Source organism: Limulus polyphemus, unplaced genomic scaffold (genome assembly GCF_000517525.1).
Source record: "Limulus polyphemus unplaced genomic scaffold, Limulus_polyphemus-2.1.2 Scaffold1451, whole genome shotgun sequence".
In the NCBI taxonomy this organism is placed as follows: domain Eukaryota; kingdom Metazoa; phylum Arthropoda; class Merostomata; order Xiphosura; family Limulidae; genus Limulus; species Limulus polyphemus.
Genome location: NW_013667061.1, coordinates 41,779 through 68,140, shown reverse-complemented (window position 1 = coordinate 68,140; position 26,362 = coordinate 41,779). Strand labels below are relative to the sequence as shown.

Sequence of the window (26,362 nt, the reverse complement as noted above, 5' to 3'; positions counted from 1 at the left end):
CTTTTTGGTAAATAAACATGTTTGTTGTCTTTATTTTTTGTGTATTCACTGTATTGTATTGAACAAAATGGTTATGCAGCCCGTGCTCGTCATTCTCTCAGTTATCTGGCCCGCTATGAAAAAAGTTTGGTGACCCTTGCTATAGACCAATTTTAAACATTAACATTACACAACTGGAAGTCTGCTCTATATACTAGTCCTTCTGTAGAATATAAACAATATTATGCAACCAGGAGTCTACACTATAGGTTAGCCCTTCTATAGAATATACAAGTATAATATAATAGTATAAGTTTCCTACAATAGTAGACATCCAGAAGTCTACAGTACATACCAGCTGTTTGCACATTCACCATAAAGATATCAAATGGTAATCCACATATCATATAGATATCAACTATTAACATCATATCACAAGGGCATGAAATAGTATAACCACACCAGAAAGATGCCAGCTATTAACAAATATGTAATGAATTCAGCTATTAATATCATACTATCCATACCACAGGGAAATTATCTAATAACACAATACCATATGGAAATTACTAAAATCACAGTATTAGGATTCCAACTAATAACAACATCCTGTAAGTAATTCAACTACATGTACAAACATTGCGGCATCATGACATCAAAGGATCCTCCAATGTTTAACTTAATGGTTTTAACAACTGACAATATCCACATAAAGAAAAAAATCTTCTGATAATTTAATACACTCCAAACAAAATAAATCTGTCCAAAAAGTTCAAAAGGAAGCCAAGAGCATGGTTGCCTTTACGTGTTCTAACACCCAACAAAATCGACATATTAGTACCAAATACTACAAAAGAATATCACCTAATCAAAGGTTATACATAAGAATACATTTGGCACAAAATATAAAAATACACATAACATGTTCAACATCAAAAACTCAAAGACTTCATCTATCAGATTTTACCTCAATGATTTTAGCCACTTAAACATTAAAATTAAGATTAACTAATAATGATTTCAACACAAGGGTTAACAATGGTAGGCCTAATGACAAGCTCAGCAAAAGATTTTAAACTACTAAAACACTCATCATAAGTAAACTGTTTCTACAATCAATGTTTATATATAAACACACACATGCATACATGTATATATATATTACAATCTTGTGAGAAAAATGGATTATATGAATGTAATTAATTAATGAGACTTAACGATTAATTGATTAAGAAATTCCAATAATTGCCCAGCCCTACTCTACAATATAACACTTCCATCCTATGGGCAAATGCTCTTGCAAGACATTAATGTAACAATCACAGAACTTGCATTATTTATAAAATCAATTCAACAAGCATTACCTTTAACCATCTTCACTGGTTAGCAAAACCAACAGATTCCAATGTAACTGAACATCTTTGGCATGAATTTAGAATGTCACATATACCACTATAAATCTTTAATAACAACTAATAATAATAACTAAAAGCCGGTATAGTAACTTAACCCAGAAAAGGGCAAGGGAGGTGATTGATCCCTGTCTTGCTTTAAGAAAATTTATGACCAAATTCTCATTCTTGTACAATTTAATATTTACAGAGATTTGAATATACACCAAATGGAATCTTATCCATGTGATGTAGAACTATTATGTAAAGTCCATGGATACTCCCAACACAAATCATATCAGGCCTTGTCTTGGCAACTGACAGGTGGTAGTCTAACATTGAAAAGCTAAGCCTTTGCAGAATTATGTCAAGATGGACTTTCTTTACAGTGTTTCAATATTTATTAAAATATTATACCAATCTTTTCTTTATTGTTTAATTATATTGCAAATGTTACTGTACATATAAAAAGCACACCCTTTTTTTAATGAAAAATTCTCTAAACATTCTCAGAGCCAAGTCACTTTTTTATGTGCCATGATAACCTGGCACTCAGGGTTTGGCACTCACAGACCATAATCTTCTATGAACTTGCTATAACTAAATGAGATATTTACTAACAATTTGTGTAGTCTATGCTGATTTTACTTTTTGGTTGTATAAAAACTAGCTCAACCCTATTTTAAGTAGGGTGTAGGGTTGAGTATGGATACAATATGGATAATTAAAGGTAATCAAATAAGATGAAATGATCTTCCAAGTATTTATTTTACTCAATTTAAGAAAAAGAATGAAGAATCTGCACGACTATAATCTCAATAACTTTAAGCCCAACAGATAATTATTATTTTTCTCCTAAATCAGAAAATATACTTGCTAAATACATATACATACCATACATTATGATTGTTTTCCAACTTAGTTTTGTAAGAAATGTCACATTTAAGTATATATTCCTAAACACATAACCAAGTTATACAACAGGTCATTTAAAGAACAGCTTATCTTTAAGGTAATTAGTAATTTTTAAATATACTTGAGCTTTAGAAAATTAACATTACATAAATATTTTTAAACATTTCATTACAAGCCTTATAGAATGAACAATTATATGCCACTGTTATGTACTGTCTTTATAGAGACATCCTACACGTATATGTACGAGTTAACAAAAAACACTTATACTAGTTAAATGCAATTCAAAAGATTTCTTATATGTACAATTTCAAAACCAAGATAGTGTACAGTATTTGAATACATTGCTACTGCCTATTTCTTACGCCATGTGTCCCAACTCTTCTTAATCACATGCAGCTCAACATAGCACAATGAAAAACATTCTTCATGAAGTGGTACTCAACCTTCTAAATTCTCAAATTTCTTTTTGATACCACTGGTAAATTTGGTAAGAAGGAAAAATAAAATAACTTAATTTTACTCTTTCTTATACATTTATTGATTTTTAGCTGTTTTTCTTGACATATTTTGGTATAGTTTGTTAAATTTGTTTCTTTTTGTCTTTCATACTGACACTAACAAAATTACCTTCCTTTTTAACAAAACATTTCTGATTGGGGTCAAACTAAACAGAACAAAACCCTTTAAACACTGTAAATATAGCAGTGTGACAGTGCAACAAAATCAGTTTCCAATAGAAACAGCCTTTTCCCATTCCATTTCAGTAACAGAAATAGTTGTTGCAAGAAGTTAACTATGTAAAAATGTCAATGAAGTTCAATTTTGGTTGATCTTTTTACCTGTTGTTGAAGGTTAATTGATCATTTTTCAGAGTAAACATGGCTGATAATTCTAGCAAAATAGAGTAATGAATTATCAGGTTTTTAACTACTGACAAGAATCATACACTGTGCCTATCTATCAATAAAAAACTCTAAAATGAAGTATAAATAATACCAGATTAAAAAGAGAATTAAACAGAAATCAAAATAAACTTGCAAGTAAAATGAAATAAAAACTTAGAGACAAAAAACTAATCTAAAACACTTGCCAAATATATGTATATTTTATTGCACATACCAAAGAATTAAAAAGAAAAAAGACTAACATCAGTTTTCTTTGGACTGTCAACTTTTATATAAATATAATTTTAATTCAGGCTACAAAAATAAGATCTCAATACTGCTGTTTCACCTAATATATTCCAACACTTGAAATTGGCTATGGTAAATAAAAGAAATACACTGGTAGCAATGTTATATCATAGCAAAAGCATCAAAAATGACCATTACTAGCACACAATTTTAAACTAGTTTGAAGCTTAAATAATAAAACTGTCTCTGGGTTGATAACTTGTAGAATGGTTTGCCAGATGATGTGGTGTACAGAGATTGTTTGAATAGGTTGGGTGGGTTTTTGATGGATGACCTTGATAGACTGAATGGCTTTCTGTTGCCTAGTCTTTTCTTATGTTCTTCATACTGTACAGTGCTATAACTTGACATAAGATGACACCTGCATAATTTTTATTCCCAGTCACATTCTAATGCTTAACATATAACAAATGCTAGTTCTATTTTAAAATACAGAGCCTCTCTCCTGCTAGAATATAAAGTTTCCACAAAGCTAGAAGCTGTAACTTCACACTCCTAATAAAAACGGCAAATTTCACGCACATGCCAAGTGTTAGCTTCCTGTTAAGAATCAGTTTCTCTTTATCTGCCTAATGTTAAAACTTCAATAGAAACTACAGTTTCCACTTTGCTAGAAGCTAGACTCATGCCTGCTTAGAGTTGGCTCACTGCAACAATCTAGAATCTCATTCCTGCTTTAGTGTTAACTCACTGCTATAAGATAAGTCACACCCTGTTTAGTGTTAGCTCACTGCTAAAAGATAAAAGTCACACCCTGTTTAGTGTTAGCTCACTGCTAAAAGATAAAAGTCACACCCTGTTTAGTGTTAGCTCACTGCTAAAAGATAAATACTCACACTCTGTTACAAGCTAGACTCACCCTGTTTAGGTTAGCTCATTACTAGATGCTAGACTCACACCCTGTTCCAGGTTGTCCTCCTCACCAAGAACTGGACAATTCTGATGGGTATGACCAACCAGGTGGGTCTTGCATTTTCCTCAAGACACTGATCTGTGCCGTTTCTTCCTCACACTGGCATATTATTGTTGGTATTTCATCTATTTCTCACATTCTATACAGCTTGACATATTGCCATAACCACAATCATATGGCCTGCCAACCTGCTGCAATAAACTAATATACTATGATATTTATGCAAATCCTTGATTTCTTCAATTTTGTCAAGATGACTAACATCATTCAAAGATATTGAACCCCCAAACTATCATGGTCTTCTGCATGCTTGATTGTTGATATAAGGCACTCTTTCTGCAACCTTTCATTGAATCCTTGGCAAACATAAACATGCAGGTTGGAACCAAAGACAAGTGAGAGATTCTAGCTTATAGCAGTGAGCTAACATTGAACAGAGTACGAGTCTAGCTTCCAATGAGCTAACACTAAACAGGGTGTGAGTTTGTTGTTTTTGGTGGAACTTGAAGCAGAGTAGGCCAAAACATTGTCTCCTTTTCTTTCAATAGGCAGTTGCAGCCCATTTAAGTTCTTAAACCTACTGTGAGTTTAGCAGTGAGCTAATACTAACTACTCTTCTAGGTTTACATCTCTACCCTATTTCTGATTGAGGGGAGTTTCCTCTCAGCCTCATACCAGTGGGATCATCACATTAAAGTTGTCTTGTTGAATGGCTGTTTAGCCACTCTTGTTTCTTTCTTTCTACAATACATCTTGGAAAGTAGTACAAAAATAGAGGTACTACCAGAGTAGTGCCACAGAAAAAAACTATCTGCAGTGACCACTGAGTAGAGTAAGGACAGATAGGCTTACAATTTTCTGTTATCTTCTACTTGATGCACATTTTGCAAGAGAAAAGTATTCTTTAGGAAGCAATACTGATCACTCAGTGGCATCCTTTGTCTCCTTTCTTTTTAAGGGGTAAAAGTCAAAACTGTAATGAAAAGAAATTTCAACAACTCATCCCCTTAGATCCTCTGAGAAGACTGGACAATGGTAAGTGGAGAGAGAAAATAGTAATGAAATGTTCCAAAGAACTCTAAGCCATCAGCATACCCTTTCTTCTAAGAATTCATCAATTACTCTAAAATTTAATTAGTGTTAGTTGTTAAGAGGAGAATAGGCATATAAAAATTGTCAGGGGTCCACATCCCTACCTGTTAGATTTAATCCAGGGTACTATATTGGCCAAATGCAAGAGAACCAATGAAATGACAAATCTTATGGAAGATTAAAAAGATGAAAAATATCATTTTCCAAGGAGAAATAGATAAACCAAATGAGCTGCTTATCCAATTCAGTCATCAAAGTGGAAGGAAATAATATGAGAAATAGAAGGATCCTAAGGAAAGTAAAACATATTTTAATTGCCCCTAAGGGGAGTTGTACAAGCAAGGTAACATTGTGTAAATCACACTGGACAAAGAAGAAGGTCAAAATCTGAACAATTGTATAGAGAAGAAACTGAAGGGAGGATGATTGGAGAAAACATTCAACTACCTTTTCATGCAGCCCAAGTCTTGGGAAGGAAATAAAATCAAAAATATTTTAGGCATTTCGTTAGATAGACGGTAAAAATACGTCTTATGAGAAATATGAAATATATGGCCAAGGAAAGAGGTAGAAGGTTGTCGACAAAACCACTCGGTATCTAGTAAACACATAAAACAATATACCACTCTTGAAAGGTCAGATAAAATAGAAAGTAAAATGAGGAAGAGTTGGACAGCCTAGGGAAAAGAGAGGCAGATGGATCAAACTTAATAAAACATTAAATTGTGCTAATAAACTGCAAGAGAGAATAAAAAACAGGATATTGTGTGAGAAAATCCTGTCCATCTTGCAAGGGACCAGACAAAAGCCACACCTAAAGATGAAGTTGTGGCACACCATGGCGAAAGATGGACGATTGAACTGGTTAAATGAGCAATGAGAAGAGCCCAACACAGGAAGTGGAAATTAAAGACAACATCTGAGGAAGAAGTTAAAGAGGAGTATAGGTATAAAGAAAAGGTTGAACCAATTCTGACTCAAGAGTATTCACTAATAGGGAATCAAGTCTGGAACTGCTGACCATAAGAGTGTAAGCCTAATGTTTAGAGAAATTGTAAAGGTATTAATGAGTGGACATCCAAAGTGAGAACAAATCCACTAAAAAAACACAGGATGCAAGGATCACTTTGTTGAAAGGATCTGGTCTGGGCAAGACTATAAATCCACCACTCAGTTCAAAGCTCACGGGACATGACAGGCAGACAACAGATTTTGTGGTCATGGGCCCAAAGGAGCTTATAGTTGAAAGCTAAGATCAAGTGAGAAAGTACCTCCCTGTCAACTGATATAATAAACAACAGTGGAGTTGTGAAAATGGATCATAATATGAAGTCAAGACAGATGTGACAGAAGAATGGAAGTAGGTCCTATGAAGTGCTACACCTCAATGATATTGAGTTGATGTGCAGAGACAACTCCTCTGAAGACCACACATATGAAACTGTGAAGGTGTCCAGAAATGCCAGCCCCACCCCTGTGTTGTGTGGGAATGATCAAGCCATCAAGATAGCTCAAGATGAAGAGACATAGAGGGAGAAAAACAAAAGTGAATCTTTGAACCTAGTCCACTGATCTACCAGAATTTACTGGCAGGAATACAAATGCCATGCCTCAGAGGTATAAGGAAATTGAGTGAAGCTAGAGTCCAAAAAAGATACAGAACATTTCATGGATGAAGAGAAGGGAACATGAGAGCTTTGGAAACCAGATGCTCCGAGTCCACCAAGCAAATGCATTGAATAAGAACCTGAAAATAAATCAAATACTAATTGGGGGTCAGTACTGACTGACAGCATGACCAGTTAACTCAAACACCACCAAAGGAGAAAGGAGATCATAGCAGAGGATGTCTCCCGGGACAGGGTTAAGAGGAGCCAATCATCCATATAGTACTGGTTATGTAAACCTAACAGACCTTTCCAGTGACATCATGACATAATAATATCTTGTTTTCTCCTCATGTCAGCCATGTTGGGCCAAAGCACACACATATTTAGGCAATGAAAAAATAACTTAAATGCATTTCTACTATTGCACTTTTGGATACACCAATAGGCAAGGTTCAGAACCAGATGTCTTTAGATTCCCAGCTGAACCAAAATAAAAATCAATATAGGTTGCTACAGTTAATGGTAGCACCAATAACATTATAACTACTTACATTACTCATTAGTGCCGTAGAAATGATATGGGACCATTATCAGATATCGGTAGTTTCAATGATTAATAAATAGTATGATACTTTTATACATTTAATGACAAAGTATAAATTTAGACAAATATTACTTAATAGATTTACTCTGACATCTTTCACAAAATATGTACCACAGGTACAGGAATACTGTAAAGGTTACCTTTTTTTTATATATTAGTCCAGGGTCAGTGGTTATGTACATGGATGTGTTAAGCTTCAATTAGTCGTGTTCAGTTTTAATTTCAGAATCTGTGGTGACCTTTAATGCTGAATTGAATGGCCTGTTGTTGTATATTTTATTCTAACAGTTTTAATTACTATCATACAATTACCATATATTTTAAGTCTGTAATACTAGTTGTCAACTGCTAAGTAAGAGAGAAAGGCCTTCTATATCATCCTCAACCCTCTTCCCTAAAAATCAGAGATAGAGGTTTACAAAACCCATTTATCATTTAATAGAGAGAAAACAAATTTTACATAATTTTAGAAACAACTGTAAATGGATAACAAGTCTGACTCATGATTCTCAGGTGCTAAATATAATCTTTGTAGAGCCTTTTCTTGGTATTATATAGTTTATAGAGCTGGATGTACAAATCAAAGTACAACATTTTCTATAGTTTAACTGAGCAATAATACTTAAACAATAACAGCTTTAGTTGTCAAAATGACACATAACAATACTTTCGAACTTAAAGAATCAGTTATTGTGGGTTTTTGCTTTTCTAGCCCTGACTGATCAAAGCTCATAGGTTTTGTCCTACATAAAAGCACTAAAATATTTTTTCCTAACTCTTCTTGATCAGTTTTTTTGGTTTCATGTACAAGATATACAAACTTAACTCCTGCTTTTGTAACCTTGGAAGTTAACCAATACACTTAACAGGATTTCTTTTAAATTCAGATCACAATACACCCAAGGATCTGGATAATTGTGATATTATAATAAATAAATATTCATTAATAGGTTTATTGGTGTTATTAGATTTTCAGTTATGCAAAACTCAAGTGTCTAAAAATTAAATTAAAAAAAATATTAAAGTACTAAATTTTTTATGTTCAATATGTATGAAAATTGAAATCGTATTAATTTAATAATTTGCTAACTTTGAAATAAGTTTTTCACTTTCAGAACTATATGCACTTGTTAATCAGTTTATAATTTATTAAACACGTTTTATATCTTAAAATTATTTAGCCACTACATGAATGATAAAGATTTGCTTTAGCTGTTTATAATAAAATATTATTAATAATACATGTATTAGTGTTAGTAGTAGAACTAGAAGTACAACAATGGAAATATAATTTCACATAAAATTGATAGTGGTAATAACTAATTATTTAACTTTTAGTAAAAATTTTTACTATTAGGTTCGACTCACCGGTGTATTACTTCCCATTTCATATTTCGCCCATATTCCTCCGTTTTGTAGCCCAGCGATTACAGCTATTCTACACTCGACTTGATTACAGATTTGATTATCAACGTAATTTTGCCAGGACATTATGGAAAAATTTCTTAAAACTAAGTCCAACAGCGAAAACGTTCTTCAACTCCACCGCTCGGTACAGATGTTCGTTGCTAAAGAGAAGTCGTGTAGCACGTCCTTTGCCGGCTTTGAGAGCAGTACGTGTATTCTTCCGCTGACCGGTGTTCACCCTTCGGTTGAGCAGCATGGGAAAAGTAGACCATGTGGTTTTTGTCACAAGAATGACGAAATGAAATAAAAACTTTTTTTCAATGTTCTCAGGATAACAAATTTAAAACCTCTAAAAAATTCGTTACTCATTTCGTACTTCGTAAAATGTATTATTTTTCTCCATACAAAATAATTTATCAGCATATTATCATTTAGGCAATGTATCGTGTATCAATATAAAAAAATTATAGATTGTTGAACTAATCAATCCTTATCTAAAGTTTTATTTAACTATTTTTACAATAATCAATCCTATAAGAACGATTTTATAAAATAATCATGAATTACTGTAAATATATTTCATTCATTCAAATATGGAATTTATTTTTCATCCAAGAAAAGATCTCGGAGATTAAAAAAAAATTATACTACGATTTATTACTGGTTTAATTATCTCCAATTGTTCCTAAAAAATACATTCCACTCAGCTGGCAGTGGTACTCGTTTCTTACGCGTATTTTCAAATAGTGCTTACATTTTCAGCTCCAACGCTCATGATGATGTCATTCAATGTCTCTGAATTGTGATATGTTGCTGCCATCTTCCGGAAAGTAATATAACTACTTTTAAAATATACATAATGATAGCCCGATACCAAACTATTTTAGTATCCTTATAGGTTTTTCAAGATCAAACTGGCATTAATAATGTATAATTTCTATTAGTAATATGAGGCTTCGTTTTTAATGTCGGTACAGAAGTTGACTGAACGTTATTTTTCATTGTGAAACTTATGCTGTTTATCATTATGAGATAAATACTAAAAGATATTGCCTACGGATTGTATTAGGTAATAATTTCTACTATAAAAGCTGCTAAAATTCAACAGAGATAAATAGTGTTAATTATGAGTAATAGGCAAATTACGAAAAGCTTCTAGGACCACTCTACCATAGATCATGAGTAGAGTACACTTGCTGTTAGCGGTGTTTGACGAGGTTTTTTAAGATATTACAAGCAGCGAAGCAGAATTGTCACATGTAAAGCTTCATGTGCTATTCCTATCACATTTGGCCAATGTAGTTGTTACTATTTAAGGTATTTAACGTTATATATTAGTCTAGATAATTCTATAAGTATTTAATTATGTTAATACTGTAAATTACAGAAACAAATACAAACATATCTTTTTATTGTGACAAATTCCAGTCAGATATTCACTGAACAATAGCACAACCTGTCTAGTGCTGTCTAAACTTCATGAAAAACTATCAGGACGACCAACTGCCCAAAATTGTTTTCACCAGCCCAGAAAACAGATTTCAAAACCCGGAATGTTTTGACCATTTCAGTTTACAGTTATATATACACGTATCTTATGGGTAAACATTTTAATACAAGTGGACACTTTCTGAAATTTAAAAATCAAATTTAGGTTTGATAACAAGAACACGAGAAAAGGAGACCAATTTTAAGACATCTAAAGCACAAGTGCGCGCTTAAAAATAGTTTATTCCGTGAAACCCAGAAAAATGAACTGTCAAGACCTGTCGTCATATTTTTGAAATACAAATGAACAGCATACAAAACACAACGAAGGAAAAAAAATATACACTGATCTTTTATGCACCCTACGTAACAACTAATAAAATCGAACTTGCTCAATAGGGCCAATCGTATGAATACACATTGGAAATGACACTATCCAATGAAATTTTGGTAATTTTCTATTCATGAAACTAATAATGTTTTGCCATATTTTGTTATAAGGCTCACGTAATTGTTAATGACGTATCATTTAAACATTCAGAAGAAATACAATTGTTTCTTGTATGCTACGTGAGTCATTTGAACTAAATACCATAAAACTACACTAATATTTCAAACACTGGGTAGCTGATGATCCCCCTTTAGCTAACAGTAAAATTCATGAAAGCTATGCTCCCCCTCTTCCTCCACATTTCATTCTTGATGTGTACTAGAGCAAACCAATTATACAAGCCCTATAAGGGTTTATGAGGGAACATCAGGTAAACGGTCAACAATATTAGAGAGAGCTGGGTAAATCAGTTATATCAAAACGATTTTGAATATGCTGATCAGCAAGTCATATGACATACACAGCCAATATGAAGCCACTAAATACAGTGCCTATGGAATTGTGTATTGCAATTTGACTATTAAAACAGACTCTGGGATGCTGTCATCCTTGTAAACTAGATGGCTTATGAAAAGCCTGCAGGTAGCAGTGGTGTGCTTTTAACATGATAGCTTTATGACAGAGCCTTTTGCAATGGAAAGTACCCTTGTATGTACTCAAAACATACTCAGCTGACAGCTTTATCAATTGATGGAAGAACCCAAGTATTTTTTATGCATGGTATTATCACCCCTGCTGAAAACCTACACTAAAAATGTCACCTGGACAGAAAGCAGTTTGAGCCTGAGTTGTGTCAAGTGAAAGGTACAAAAAATGAAATATTACACCAACTGTAACAGTACAGATGTGATTAATCCTTTGGAGAACATTGTGCAGCTCCAAAAATGTCAGGTGGAATATACACTGATCGGTTTCACAAACCAGTTAAAGATAAATACCTTAATTTGACTGGACTAACCAAGTCTCAATTTATTATCGATCTGTCTTCCCAAATTCCATCATTGAGAAATACTTCTGTAAAATCTATGTGAACCTGTTTGGTAGTTCTCATTATGCCCCATAATGGGTTATTAGTACAATTATTTCTGCATTTCTGCTACAAAGAGAGCAATGCACATCTCTCGTTCTTCTTTAGTAAATGATTTTGTTTTTGTGTTTTGGATTTGGATATATCAGCTGTGAATAACTGATACTAAATCAAATTTCTCCTTTTGCATGGAACCTTTTATCAAAAGTGAAGAACAATTTTGCTATCCTAGGTTTAGATGGCATGTATATTTATATAGATAAGTCTCAGGTGTATATTCTAGAGCTGAAGTTACAATATTCACAAGCAGCAGTCATTTGTCACACCAATGATGGTTATATCCACAGCTGCCTTGAGCTGATTTGGGCCCAATGGATGTTCCCAAGCCCTGGAGTAACTGCCTAGGACATCCTGTATACAAAATACTTGTGGACTTACGAACTGCTCTTAATTTCATTGCACAACAATTTAAAAATATCATTTTCAGTTATTTTCATAATTCAATGCATTTATTAAAAGTTAATTACAAATTTGCTTTTGTCACATATCCACTTTCCTCATCTTTGTAATTACAATGTTCTTTAAGAAATTATAGTCATTTAGGTTTTCTCTTTGGTAATGGAGATTCTAAAACATAAAATAATAGGTCTAGGACTTTTTTATACTATTTGGAAGAAAGTACTTCGTTAAAAAATATATCTACATTTTATGATAAAATTAAATTTAAAAAAATTTTCATATTTCAGATATCTTTCCTAAAACATTTGAATGGAATCAGACTTCTGGAAACAGCAGAAGGTTTCAAGTTTTTTTTCAAATTTTCACACACAAATTTATGTAAAGATTTAAGTATATTTGTACAAAACGTTCACACTCAACGCTTGTTATCATAAATATATTTCATATACTGCTATCAGTATTTTCAATCTTAAACTACTGATACTTGCTAAATTTGTTACTTTTGCTTTCTTATTGTTGGCAAAAAAAAATTAAAACCTGAGAAAGAAATATTTAATTATTCTCCAATTTGGCCAATTCACAGAGAATTACATAATATAATTTTGGAGTATTGAATTTGACCTCAAGTATTTCCTGGAACAATATCACAGATAAAAACTTTTAAAATATTGCTGGATTTCTCATTTGTTTGTTTCTGGAAAGTTTGTTTGGTGATAAGCACAAAGCCACACAATATGCCCACCACATAATTTCTATCATTATAAGCCGTCAAACTTACCACTGAGCCACTAGAGGGCTGCAGAAAACTGCTCAAACACTACCTCTGCTAGCCCTCTAATTTTGAATTAACAGACTAGAAAGAAGAGACCTAGACAACAACACCAACTCTTAAGCTACTCTTGTAACCAAAATATAGGATTTGACTGTCACTTATAAGGCACTCGTGTGGAGTTTAACTACAATTACAAAAATATCTACAATATAACATTAGTTGATACAATTAATTTTCAGTAAGTTTTTTTTTTTCTGGGTAAAATTTTCTAGAATTCCAGTTTAAAACTTCTGACTAATCATGTGCTAATTCAGCCCTAGGCATTACTGTTACTTTACAGCTGTCACACAAAGTAGATACTTCTACATTCTAGTAGCAAAATTTTTTGACTGATCAAACAGTGTGTTTGTGAATTGTAAGAGCATACTTGGCCCTTTATGTTTCAACTGTGAAGGAAGTAAGATATGTTGTGAAGCCTCCTCAGTGTTCTCTCTACCCATGATCTTTCAGCTAGGGTTCCATATCTTAGTTCAGTCACTTTAGTAATTTCAAATTCAGATTAAAATGCAATTTATTTGTTTTACTTTTATTTAAATATAACTCTTACAATCACCTAATCTTAACCAATTGTTTCAATAATAACAATTACTTCCACTAGCTGGTCAGCTGCTTTCCCAATAATTCTTGTTTATCTTCACACTGGGCCTTGCCTCTTTTATTTAATCAGTGACAAATAACTACACTTTTCCATCCTTCTATTGAATCCACATCATTACAGTGATCAATTAACCTTGAAATGCTACATGCTAATAGATGCAATTAAAAAATCAAATATAGTACAGGAGCCTACTTGTAAAATCTTTAAGACATTCATAACATAATCAAAATATTTATATAATAAACTACCCATAATATTTCAAAATAATGAAATTATCAAACATAAAATCACTTGGAAAAAAAACTAAAATCACAACAATTTTTTTTATTTAGCAAGAATAAGTTAGTCTTTTCACAGGTTCCATATGCAGTCCTGTTTCAGTAAATTACAGATAACAGAAACAACCCAACAGTCTTGTGGTGAGATTAATGATAACCGAGTTACCAAATTGGAGTAAGTAAAAAAAAACCATCACAAGTTTCAAAATTCTAGAAACATGAAAAACAAGTTAAACATACCACACTTTTTCAATGAAAAATGGAAATATAAATATGTCTTTTTTTAACAAAACCTCTATACAAATTGTTAATATTTTCACTATCTGTGGTGCTTTTTGTATTAGTAAAACAAATAAAAAGAGCATTAAAATCACCATAACTGGAAAATAGTAAACATTTATCAATACAGAATTAGAAACCAAGTTTTATAAAAGAACTGTCTCTATACATATAAAAAAATTTAACAATGGTATTAATTTTTTGTTTTTTTTTATCTACACAGAATATCTCTTCCTCGTTTTGTATCACAGGTTACATCAATATCTCTGCGACATGAAACATGGACATATCCATAGAAGAATCAAAACTACACACACATTTAATAACTACCGATAAATAGACTTAAAAAAAAAAAAACTTTAGTGCATACAATTTTTTTTCTTAAGCCCACATAAGATTTAAACTCCGGAACACTGATGCTCAGTGTGTATCAAAGACTTAAGTTTTCAATACTAGAAAATAGGTAAATTTCAAACACAACATTGCACATTTATTGGAGATGTAAATGTACAAAAATGTTTTTTCACCTAGTATTATATATATATACATAGATACACTAAGATACAAAGGGCAAAAAATGTCACACGATTAAGTTTAAAAATGTGTGTTTGACAGCATTTGTTTACTTATTTTAAACAATGTCTATTTCCACACTTAGAATAATGTTGTTTGATCTAAATAACATGTTCACATATCTTTTAGTCACTCCATTGAAAATATAGCAATAAAAATACTGTCAGGCAACATTCTAACAGCTACATACCAATGGATTAAATACAAAATATGTAAACACACGAGGTTACTCCTTTTTTGGAACATTTGCATGAACTCAACTATTCCAAAGAAACAAAAATATGCAAGTAGTGCACTCACACACATATATTCAAGAATGTATATCCTCACAATATCGGTCAGTTACAAACAGCTATTTTATCCTGTGAAACATTAGTACATGATGTAGCAACTGTCCTCTTTACACAAAAAACTCCCACTGTTTGGGATGTAACTATACCTACACGTTACGATATACACAGAAAAAAACGAAAACTTCAAAATGCCTTCAGCATAAATTTAGCTTAAATTAACAACTACGTGATGGTATCACTATATAACACTGACAGTTATTCTATGGCAGTCAATTTTTCATTGAATACTGCAAGTTTTTTATTTGTGTCTGCCTGAGAATGGTTTTATCATCTGATAACAGACTTTTAACATGTATTATAAAAACCAAAGTAACCATCAAACATTATTTCACTATTTACCATCACTTTCCAGTTAAAAAAGTCAAACCAACACTTCAGGTTGTCTCTTGGATACTGCTCCTGTGACTCGAGGCTGGATGTGACCTCTTCCAGCAGCTTCCTCAAGTTCATCTCCATTCAGTGAATGAAATGGAGCAGGTTCTGTTAATTCCTCTGGAATATTTACTTCTGTGGAATTATGCAGCTCTACCTGTGTAGTCAGAAAACTACCAGGTTGTTCAGGAAGCACAGGAATAGTCTGAGTAGTTTCCTCAATATGTGTTGGTCTAACAGTTGGCATGATTTCAGAAAATGTACCTCCCCCAGCAATGGTGTTGCTTCCCCTACTTAAAGTATGCAGTAAAGGAGTAGTTTCCCCTGTTGAGTCTTGATCCGAATCACTATCAGTTTCTGAGTGATGACCATCCAAGATGACTTTACGTTTACACATAGGACAGGTTCGACGATTGTCAGTTAGCCAAGGATCAACGCATTTTGTGTGATAAGCTATATAAAAAAAACATATATAGTGAACAATTTAAAGTATTTACTGGCTAAGATTCAAACAATTTCACTGCAATAAAATACAAGGTACTAAAAACTGTACAAGTAGATTAATGGTAAGGAATGACTAAGAACACAATATTTTATCAAAGACAAATTAATTTTTCTAGGAAGCTGGTAAGATAAATGTTGAAGTACATAATTGTGCAAACTACCAATGAAAGTCAAATTATGCAAAAAAAATAATTAAAGTAAGAAACATGTTCCTGTATAATGAACTTCACAGTACACATTGTTAGCAATAGAGAATAAATTTGTTATATAGTTTTTCGTTCAACAAAACTTCATACAAATTTTTGAATTTCTATTGCAATAAGTTCAAAAAGAACAAGATAGGTATATTTCATTCATCTGTCAGATGCAAAAAGAGAAGTAGAACATTTTCTTGTCAACAGTAAAAACAAAAGATATTTCTAGAATTAAGAAAAATTCACATTTAATGCAGATGTTTAACACTGTTCTTTCATCGAACATCAGTAGAAAATCATATCAAGAAAATATCTAGTTAGTCTATAATAGTCATCAGGTTACAATCTAATATATATTAACCCATCCAAACAAAATAAATTGTACAAAACTTCGCAGAATCATCAGCCTCACTAAACAGATAACCTTTAGAATCCAAGACATTTGTTTTAGACAGTCAACAATAATTAGGATAAATTAGAAAGCATGATGCTATTATAAAATGATAATTTTCTCAGACTTAAAGAATTAAATAAAGATCTACTTGCAAATATTACTGTCAAAAAAGTCTCGTGAAATTGACTTAGCATCAAAAACTTCTCAAGAGTGATGAAAATATAAAATAATAACATTTAACCTAAGAGTGAATTTAAGAATTTTAATACAATATTTGGAATGACCTATATAGTGTCAACATTACTGTACATATATTAAAAAATAATTTTCATTTACAACATTATTGCCATACCTTAACTTTTCAAGCTACTTCTGTACAAAAAAATGTACAACTTAGAAACATACAAGTCAAGTTTGTAAATAAAAATCCAAAAAGTATACATTTAACATTATAAATAGTAACACTCTTCTTATGAATATAGTTCTTTATAGCTTTTGTAGAATAAGAGAACAGGGAATTATTCTTACAATGTGAACATGGTAGCATCCTTAACTTTTCCCCTTCTTTGAAATCTTCGAGGCAGATTGCACACACATCATAGGGATCACCTGAATCGATAATAAAAACCTAAGACTAGCAGCATCACATTTCAGCTGGATAGTTTTATTTTACTGGTGCTAAATAAACTATCTCGCATATCAGCATTGACAATACAATTCCAATATAGAAACAATATCTTACCACAACAACACTTTAGAATTGTATCATATATAACAACTGTTATTCTGCAATGAATATTCATTAATCATGCTTTACATGTTTTTATTTTAACCTAAATGTTACCAATAATCACCTTGTTCTTGAATTTTTTTATCTCAACCTAAATGTTCCTAATTATCATGCTTTACTTTACAATGTTTTCTGTCTCAATGTATGATCTTTACTTCATATTATTTCTGTCTTACCTTTCTTAAATTTATTAACAGGTAATTGCTTCAGATGTTTCGATGATAACCTATTCCTTTGACCATGTCTACGATCGTTAATGCATTTAATCAGCTAGAAAAATGACAAAAATTGCAGTTACACTCTTAATATCACCATTGCAAGAGGAGTAATCTGCATCTAATAGCTAGTATTCCTTTTCGACACATCTCAAAGAGCAATGAGCACACAAAGAGACTAAAAAAAAATCAACAAGTTGTGAGTGGTTTAATTTGAACAGTTGAATTTTTATTGGATGAATTCATTTTTGGATAAGCAAAATGATCAGGCTACTAGCATCCAAAAATCAAGAAAAGACCAAACTTATTCTGTCAAAATTTTAAATTCAATTTGATATTTTTCTTTCTGGCAAAATAAAACTTTTTTGAGACTTAGATGCTGCTGAATAGGATCATGTATATTTCACAGAACTTTGATGATTGGCTAGAAATTTTTGGTATTTTAGCAGCTATTAAAACAGCATTATTGTGTTTCACAAAGAAAATACTGGATATGGAATTGGGACAAGTGCAATTAGAAAAATTCTTTATACATTCATCCCAATTTAAACTTCAATCACAGAACACTTTGGTGGCATGCAGTTGGAAACTTTAACATAAGATATTATCTTACTGTTGACTTCTGGTATAGATATTTGTGTTGGGGCATAAATATTACCTAACATTTACTCAGCTTCTGTCATAGAATTTTAGGTGAAAATTAGCTTGCTCTTGGTACACTGAAAGGTTGCTTTTATATCCAACAATAAATTTCAAGTTAATTGTTAGTGTTATATTCCAGAATAAAAACAGGATGGAACTGAATCTCAGCTTCCATTAGAACAGTTCAGTTTAACAGTAACATTTATTTCAAACCCAATAATAGAAGATTTATCCTAATGTAAACTCTTGTCACAGAAATCTAGGTTATCATAAATGTGTAAGTGAAATAGTCACATTAAGGTAGCTATAGTCCTAAACCCAACTTTTCTCAAAAGATTTTAATGATGACAAGCATACACCATTAAAAGTAGCATTTTCTCTGGTATTACATTCTATCCTGAAACTTCTTAAACATGAAAACAAGCTGAAATAGTAATAATAACTATAACAAGATAAACTTAAAAAAAACAACTGATTATGACATTTCATCTGTACAACGGTATGCCAATGAATTGACATTCATAATAAAAAAAAATAAATCAGTTATTCTACAAAGTAAAAGATTAAGTTGTAGTTACCATAAAAGTTACCATGATTATAAAGCAGATACCAATGATGACAGCAAAAGGAAGCAGGTATGTGTTGAGGTTGAAATTCAGCTCAGGATACAGAATTAGTGTGTAGCTGTCGGGAAAACATTTCTTAACAATTAACTGTTACTCAGTAACCAAAAACAGTGTAAAAAACAAGCTTTAAAAACAATTATAATATTATGTTCAAATTAAATGCTAAAAACCTAATATTTTATAAACAGCTCAGTTAGTAGATTTTTATAGTATTGTATCAAACTACAGATCCTTAACAGTTCAAATTTTATTTTAAAAATTCCGCTTGACTGCACTAATACCAATTTACCATCGTAAAGATACTTACAGACAGTATTTTTCTTTACAAGATTTATTGGCTCTTATTAAACTTCATATAATACAACACATAGAAAAGTAGTTTATTAATAACAAATGTAAATTAAAGTCGATGTGATTTACTAACGAGATCTTACCACAGAAACTTTAAAATACTTTACGACATCCACAACAATCATATAAATGAGGATTTTTTTCTGCACATTATCTAAAAACAGCAGACTGTTATTTCAGAGTTTGATCTTGTTAGATATACAAACTGTTTAGTTTAAGTGTTATTATTTACCTTGTTTAGTGATTATTTAGTTTCATAACAAGTGTTAAAAGTTAATTATTTTAAAAGCAACAGTTGTGACAAGTTTCACTACGTAACTTTGTATGAGTCATACATTGTGTATGCAGTTTAATTGTTGTACTAGGCTTTCGTAATATTTCTGTCATCATCTTTCTTGTTGTGTGTAATATTGTTGTCACTATAGGGCTAGATATTTCTTGATTTTTCTGTCATGTGTTACAAATACATGCAGATACAAAGAGAAAGTGAAAAAAGCAGTTTAAGTGAGAAATAAATCAGACAGATCTAGACTGAGTGATTGGCAATCTAGCCATGATGGCTGATTTCTAAAGAAGTTAAGTCAGAAAACGTTAAGTTAGTGAAAGTGAAGTTAGACTGCATAATTATTAGTTTAGCCATAACTGGCAATATTTAAAATGAGTTTCACAGTGGTATTGTGATAACAGAGATAAAAGAAAACAATTTGTCTTGTCAAAGGGTGTTTTAAGGTAACTGATCCCACCTGTGTAGACTTTGATGAAAAGAAGACAATTATTTGAAGTTCTGGATACAACTGTGGTAACCAAAGGGGAGCATAAATAAATCTATCACAGATTGCGCAGTAAGAAACAGAGTAGAGAAAAATAATTTGTCTTGTCAATTGAGTTCTAAAATAACTGAAATAGCCTGTGTGGACTTTTATTAGTTAAAGCTTTGGCTACAACTTTGATAACTGATAGTGAAACAAATTTTTGTATATACTTTTGACTTGTTTTGAATATATTAATTTAAAACAAGTGAACTGTGTGCTCTCCATTTATTGTTGACATTTATCGCCAACAAGTCACAGACACCTACTGTAATAGAATTCCAGCCCATATTCAAGACCCTGAGAGATCTTTTTTTTATCTACTGGTTGCTCCTTTTGGAGAAATATAATAAAACAGCAAAAAACTAGAAAAAAAAACAACAAACATCTGCCAATCATTAAAAAAACCTATGTAAAATTTATATTCATATTTGTCTTTTCAACCTGTACATACCAATTGGCCAACAGAAAATATATGGAGATACACAGCTAATTCTTCTAGATACCTAATTAAGTGTGACAGACTTAACATGAAAAATTTGTTTAGTTTAGGAATTATTTTTGTAATCACTCAACCTGATATGAGTGGCGTCCAAGGATGCAAGTATGGCCAAGATGTTTGAGAGGTTACTATCAATCATTATAACCTTCTTAGATAGCTTCTTGGGTAGAGTAATCATGATGAAACTTTGTAGAATGGATGGCAATTGCCTGTTGTAGGGACGCAAGTGTATATAGGGCGACGTTTCGAAAGTCTTTCGCCTTTCTGAAGACAAAAGGCGGAAGACTTTCGAAACATCGCCCTCTACGCTTGTGTCTCTACAACAGGCAGTTGCCGTCCATTCTACAAAGTTTCATTATTGTAGCCTTAAGTTATGAACAATCATGTAGATAATTTATATTTTAATGTCTTTAGTTGCATTTTTCTGATTATATTTTGTGCAATTGTTTTATCTTATCTGACTTCTCTGTACATAATTACAGTGACTTACTTAATTTAATTTGAGTTTTTTCTTCTTCATTAATTAGAGCATATAGACCAAAAATTACATTTTTAAGAAATATATATATCATCTTTCAGTAGAAGTCATGTAAAGCTCCACTGAGTAACATTCTAAGCTATCAACCTAGTTGGGCTGACACAAGTTAATATTAGTTAAAATTATAAGTGTGAACTGGTTATGGTACATTTGTGATTATCTACTGTGAGCTTGTTTGTTTGTTATTACACAAAAAAACTACATAATGTGCTATCTGTGCTGTGTGCATCGTGGGTATCAAAACAAAATTTTTTAGCATTATAAGACCCCAGACTTACTGCTGAGGTTTTACACCTACCCTTTTTCATACAAATAAAAATGTTTGATGTCATTACCATCTTGTTCACCAATTAACACACCAGGAATAGTGGTCTCAGTTGCTATAATAAAATAAAAAAGATCAAATTTAATTTGAGATTAAGCAAACAATTACTTCTATAGTAAAAAATATGAAGTCTTGGAGGAGATAAATATTCAGATTTTATCACTGTTAGATATACATGATTGCTTCAAGTATAGTGGGAGTGTTAAATATAGTTATTTTTAGAAACAATAGTTTAACTCAGGTTTGTTTACATAACTGTAAAAATCATACATTGTGTAGTTCAACTGTTGTAAATTGGCAATTTTTGTATTATTGCATTATGTTACTAGAATCTTCTGAGTTTTTCTCGAGTATTATTACATCACATATCTCGTAGTGTGTGATATATTCTAGGCCTCAGTTGGGCTATTTATAAATACACATCCAAAATGTAGTTAAAGTAGGAAAACATGAGTTAGATAAATAGCTAGAGCTAGGTTGTGTGTTTGTGAATTTAGCTGTAAAGAGTGTATATAGGCAATTTTAAAGTGAAGTTATTGCAGATTATATTGTAACAACAGAGTAGAGAAGAATAATTTGTCAATTGTGTCATAAAGTAATTGAACAAACTTGTGTGAACTTCTGATGAAAATAGAATTATCTAAAGCTCTGGATACAACTGTAGTAACCAACAGAGTAACTTAAGTAAAATTATCACTGATTGTATTGTAATAACAGAGCAGGGAAGAATAATTTGTCTCATCATATGTGTTCTAAAGTAGCTAAACCAGACTATGTAAACTTTGATGAAAAGAGATGATTATTTAAAGCTCTGGATAACAAGTGTGGTGATTAATTGTGTAACAAACAATTGTATATGCATTTGACTTGTTTTAATATATTATTTTGAAACAAGTGGATTGTGTGCTGTTTGTTTATTGTTAAAATTTATTGCCAACAAGTCATAGACACCTACTGTAAAGAATTCAGCCCACCTACACCTAAAAACCACACAACTTACCACATCCAGCTGTCTTAAAATAAACTTTTACACTTATATTACGACTTAACAGAAAAAATCAACAGAAACACAAAATACAGCTGGTATCTACAAAAAAATAAAAACATAAACAAAGAACTTGAGAATTAAGTTGAGTATTTTAAAAAAAATATTGGTCAATTCTTCATTTGTACAACACATATGAACCTTTTTGGATTTACTGAAAAATAAAAATGTTTATAGCTTGTTGTACAATCATACATTTTGTTATAAAACCTGATAAGGGTTTGCTAGTGCTTTTTAGTTCTTTGATTCCAGTTTTATGTAATACTATTAGTAGTTTAAGGTAACCATAACATGACTGTAACTTACTGTTCATTTATCACAGAAATTTATGGAAATTAATCTAGCTAAAAAAAGACATAAAATAAGCTACTTATGCAACAAAAAATGATTAGCTGAATGTGTTTTCTATAAAAATTGTTTAAAAATCAAACCTCCAACTCACAAACAGTAAGTACCAGCTACTGTTCATATAAACATGGATCATCATTGTCTATACCGAGCACTATTTTACAGTTTAAATCCTTAACCAAAACTTTACAGTATCCAGAGAACACAAGTACATTGCATAGCTTAATTAAAGGAAAACTTATAGTATCCACATATATTTCAGTTACTACAAGAAAAAAAAACTACCATTATAAAATAATGTCAATCACCACTGTCCATTTTTATGCAAATCAAGCATCTGATGATTTATAGTGTGTTCTGAAATGCAAATAAGTATTTATTCAGCCTAAGCTCTTGATTGATAAGTGCATTTTGCATCTTTAAAATTCAAGACACTTGACTTATATATGATGTATCATTACCATGAACAGAGCAGCCTCGTATGGATGCATGCTGAAAAATCAGTGTGGATAAGATCTTGATGTACCCCTGACTACTCTTCTAAATAACTTGTTTCCAGGACATCTTTTGTGCCTGAAGTTAGTTGACAATTTGTAATACTCGAAGGAATTGAAGCCTGGTGGGTATCAATCCCATCTTCAATGAGAAATATGCAAGTTTAGCATCCACTAGACTAAGTCAGAACCAACTGCACCATAAAGGATCATAAGAATAACTCAATTGTGTCCCTATAATGCAGTGCATTAGCCCCATCTCCATGGGTACCCTTTACTGCGCATGACACAAGGTTTTAATGTCTTACATTCAAAATTTTATGAAACTACTTTTTGTTTATGTTATACCAATTAGTATAGCATAAAATCTTTGGTAATAATCCATATTGTAATAGTATATAAGCTTTAAGTTCTAAATTTTATAAGGCAATATTTAAAAAAATCCTGAATTTCTCCTAGTGTGACATATGTGACACATTTTCTCTAGGTATCTTCTCCTCTCTATTTTATCCACCACCCCTTGAAACTGTACGAAACTACATGTAAATTACTCACTATAAAATCGTCATTGCTCAGACAAACCATAATTTTTATAGCCTTCAAGTCTGTTTGGTTGCAGAGCTATCAAATAATGAATCAGACCCCTCATGCCACACCCACCTGTCACATCCTTTCTTTCAGGATTTGTTAATAGTTCTCTCTCACATTTAATTATATATTACCTATAACCAAAAGAAAGTCAAGGTCTTCATCTATCAAATGGCATATTGTATATTGCTGTGTTCTGAATAAATAAGTGTCAATTTCACTCAGAGTACAAGCTTCGTTCCCATGGGAAATTTAATGACTAGCTTGGATTAATTTGTATTGGCTCTTGTTGCATAGTTAAAAAGCCAGAAAGATTTTGAGAGATAGGAGAAATTGCTTACTTTTTACATATTTTTACATGTTCTTTGGTGCATTATTTAATTAAATAAAAACTATTTAATGCATTACTACCATTAGTTTAAAAAAAAATGGGGTTAATTGTTATCAACAGAAAAAAAAATGAGATTGGGTAAATACTTTATTTCTTGTTTTTCATGTTTATTCTTTATTATTATAAAAGTAATTAAAATGTAAAAATATTGATCTTTTTAGGTTAGTTTAGATTAAATTAGGTAAAATAAATAATAATAATAATAATAATATAATAAAAAGGTTCCAAGAGGCACGCACAAGAGCAGCTCATGGGTAACATAATTTGATAGCATAACGTGAGCTGCACATTCCCCCGAGTGATTTACAACTTATAATGGTACAAATAGTAGTTTGACACAGTTCAAAGGGCAATAAAATAATAAAATTTAATTATAAATAGATGTATACTGTTATGAGCTTAAAGCTACTTAGGATAAACGAACGTAGTTTCATGTTACAATTTCCAGAAAGAAAAAAAGGATAATTTAGATTTATTTTTTTGTTGATTACGAGGTCAGTCAAATTGATCGATCCCATATAGAGATAGGGTAGAGAAAATAAATAACTGATAAAATATTTTACTGAAAAAAATACGTTTGAAATGTATTTAGGAGATTTTAGGGATTACACAAAGGAAATTTAAGATTTTGAGATGAATAAAAGTATTTTTAATCTTAACTGGAAAATTACTTTGCACACGGACTATTCAAAACAAATACTCAACATATTCGTGGATAAATCTTTTAATTTATTAAAAATACTTCACTAAAAAATATGATTTGTTTGTATGTGAAAGATTTGTAACATTAACTGAAAGACTGTTAACTGCCAAATTTTGTGAAGATATACACATTATATTGAAATTTAGAAGTACTAAATCTATAAAGACATTAAACGAGTACAAAGAGGTCATGTGGTAGGTCAAATTGACTGAGCCCATTTTGACAGAGGTAATGTAACCATTTCTAAAGATGTAGAGGTAGATACATCTATTAATACTTATTTCTACCCACATCATACTCCCACAATTGCCGTGCATATTAAATTCCTGCAAAAAAATTGGAATGACTCTAATTTTACTTTCTCTAAATGAATACGTTTGTTATCTGATTGCATTGTGAAGTGTAACTCGTCTCCAAGTGTTACTGATATGTTCTTTGTACCATTGCAGACAAGCTGTTCTAAGACTTGAGAAGGTTGAATGCACCTCACTAGATGTCTGACATACAGATCAACTTTGTGAAGTCTGTTTCTAACCATCTTTATAATTATATGGATCCAGCTGCATCTGTAAACATTTATTCAAGTCTTGGAGTAGGTAACTCACAATAGTGGCAGGACACAGTCAACAAATATTGGTCATCTACTTGTGTTGTGAGTAACTGTCTGCTTTGTTCATGAAGGTGATTCTGAATTCGGCCAATGACATTTTGGGACACCTATAGTCAATTTAAAATAGCATGATGTGATTGACAGTTTCAATTTATCCAATGGTTTTCAAATGAGTGAAGCATTCAAATGTCTTGTTTGAGGCCTAGCCATATTTCACTTCAAAATGACAAATGAGACAAGATTGTGCAAGACCTCACCTATAGCTTAAATTGAATAAACAATTATTTATAGTTCTGATCATAAGTCTTGAATGATCTAAATGAAATAATTTAGCCTCTGCTATTTCCAAAGCAAAACTAATATTTGAAACCTAAGCTAGTCCTCACCAAGTGTATATCAAAAATATACAAATTTAACATCAATATTTTTTTAACTTTACAAAATCACAGTATTAAAAAATCTTCCCAAGTTTGGCTAGTGATGTTAAAAAAAAAAGACATCAGTAAAAGTGAAATACTGTATATATATATATATAT

General features: G+C 31.6%; 2 protein-coding genes across 7 annotated transcripts in view; both read right to left on the bottom strand.

Moving 5' to 3' along the window:
- Positions 1-9,305, bottom strand: part of LOC106463640 (profilin-1-like) — a 20,983-nt gene extending 11,678 nt beyond the window's left edge. Inside the window, exon 1 of the mRNA XM_013923691.2 lies at positions 9,069-9,305. Coding sequence (XP_013779145.1) covers positions 9,069-9,191 — 123 coding nt within the window. The 5' untranslated portion in view covers positions 9,192-9,305. The remainder of the gene's footprint in view (positions 1-9,068) is intronic.
- Positions 9,306-13,797: 4,492 nt separating this feature from the next.
- Positions 13,798-26,362, bottom strand: part of LOC106463639 (E3 ubiquitin-protein ligase RNF13-like) — a 51,903-nt gene continuing 39,338 nt past the window's right edge. For all 6 annotated transcript variants that reach the window (XM_022391181.1, XM_013923688.2, XM_013923690.2 and 3 more), the window contains exons 6-10: positions 21,621-21,702; positions 19,075-19,180; positions 17,816-17,909; positions 17,378-17,458; positions 13,798-16,210 (exon numbers count right to left, since the gene is read on the bottom strand). In XM_022391181.1, coding sequence (XP_022246889.1) covers positions 15,747-16,210; positions 17,378-17,458; positions 17,816-17,909; positions 19,075-19,180; positions 21,621-21,702 — 827 coding nt within the window. In that variant the 3' untranslated portion in view covers positions 13,798-15,746. The remainder of the gene's footprint in view (positions 16,211-17,377; positions 17,459-17,815; positions 17,910-19,074; positions 19,181-21,620; positions 21,703-26,362) is intronic.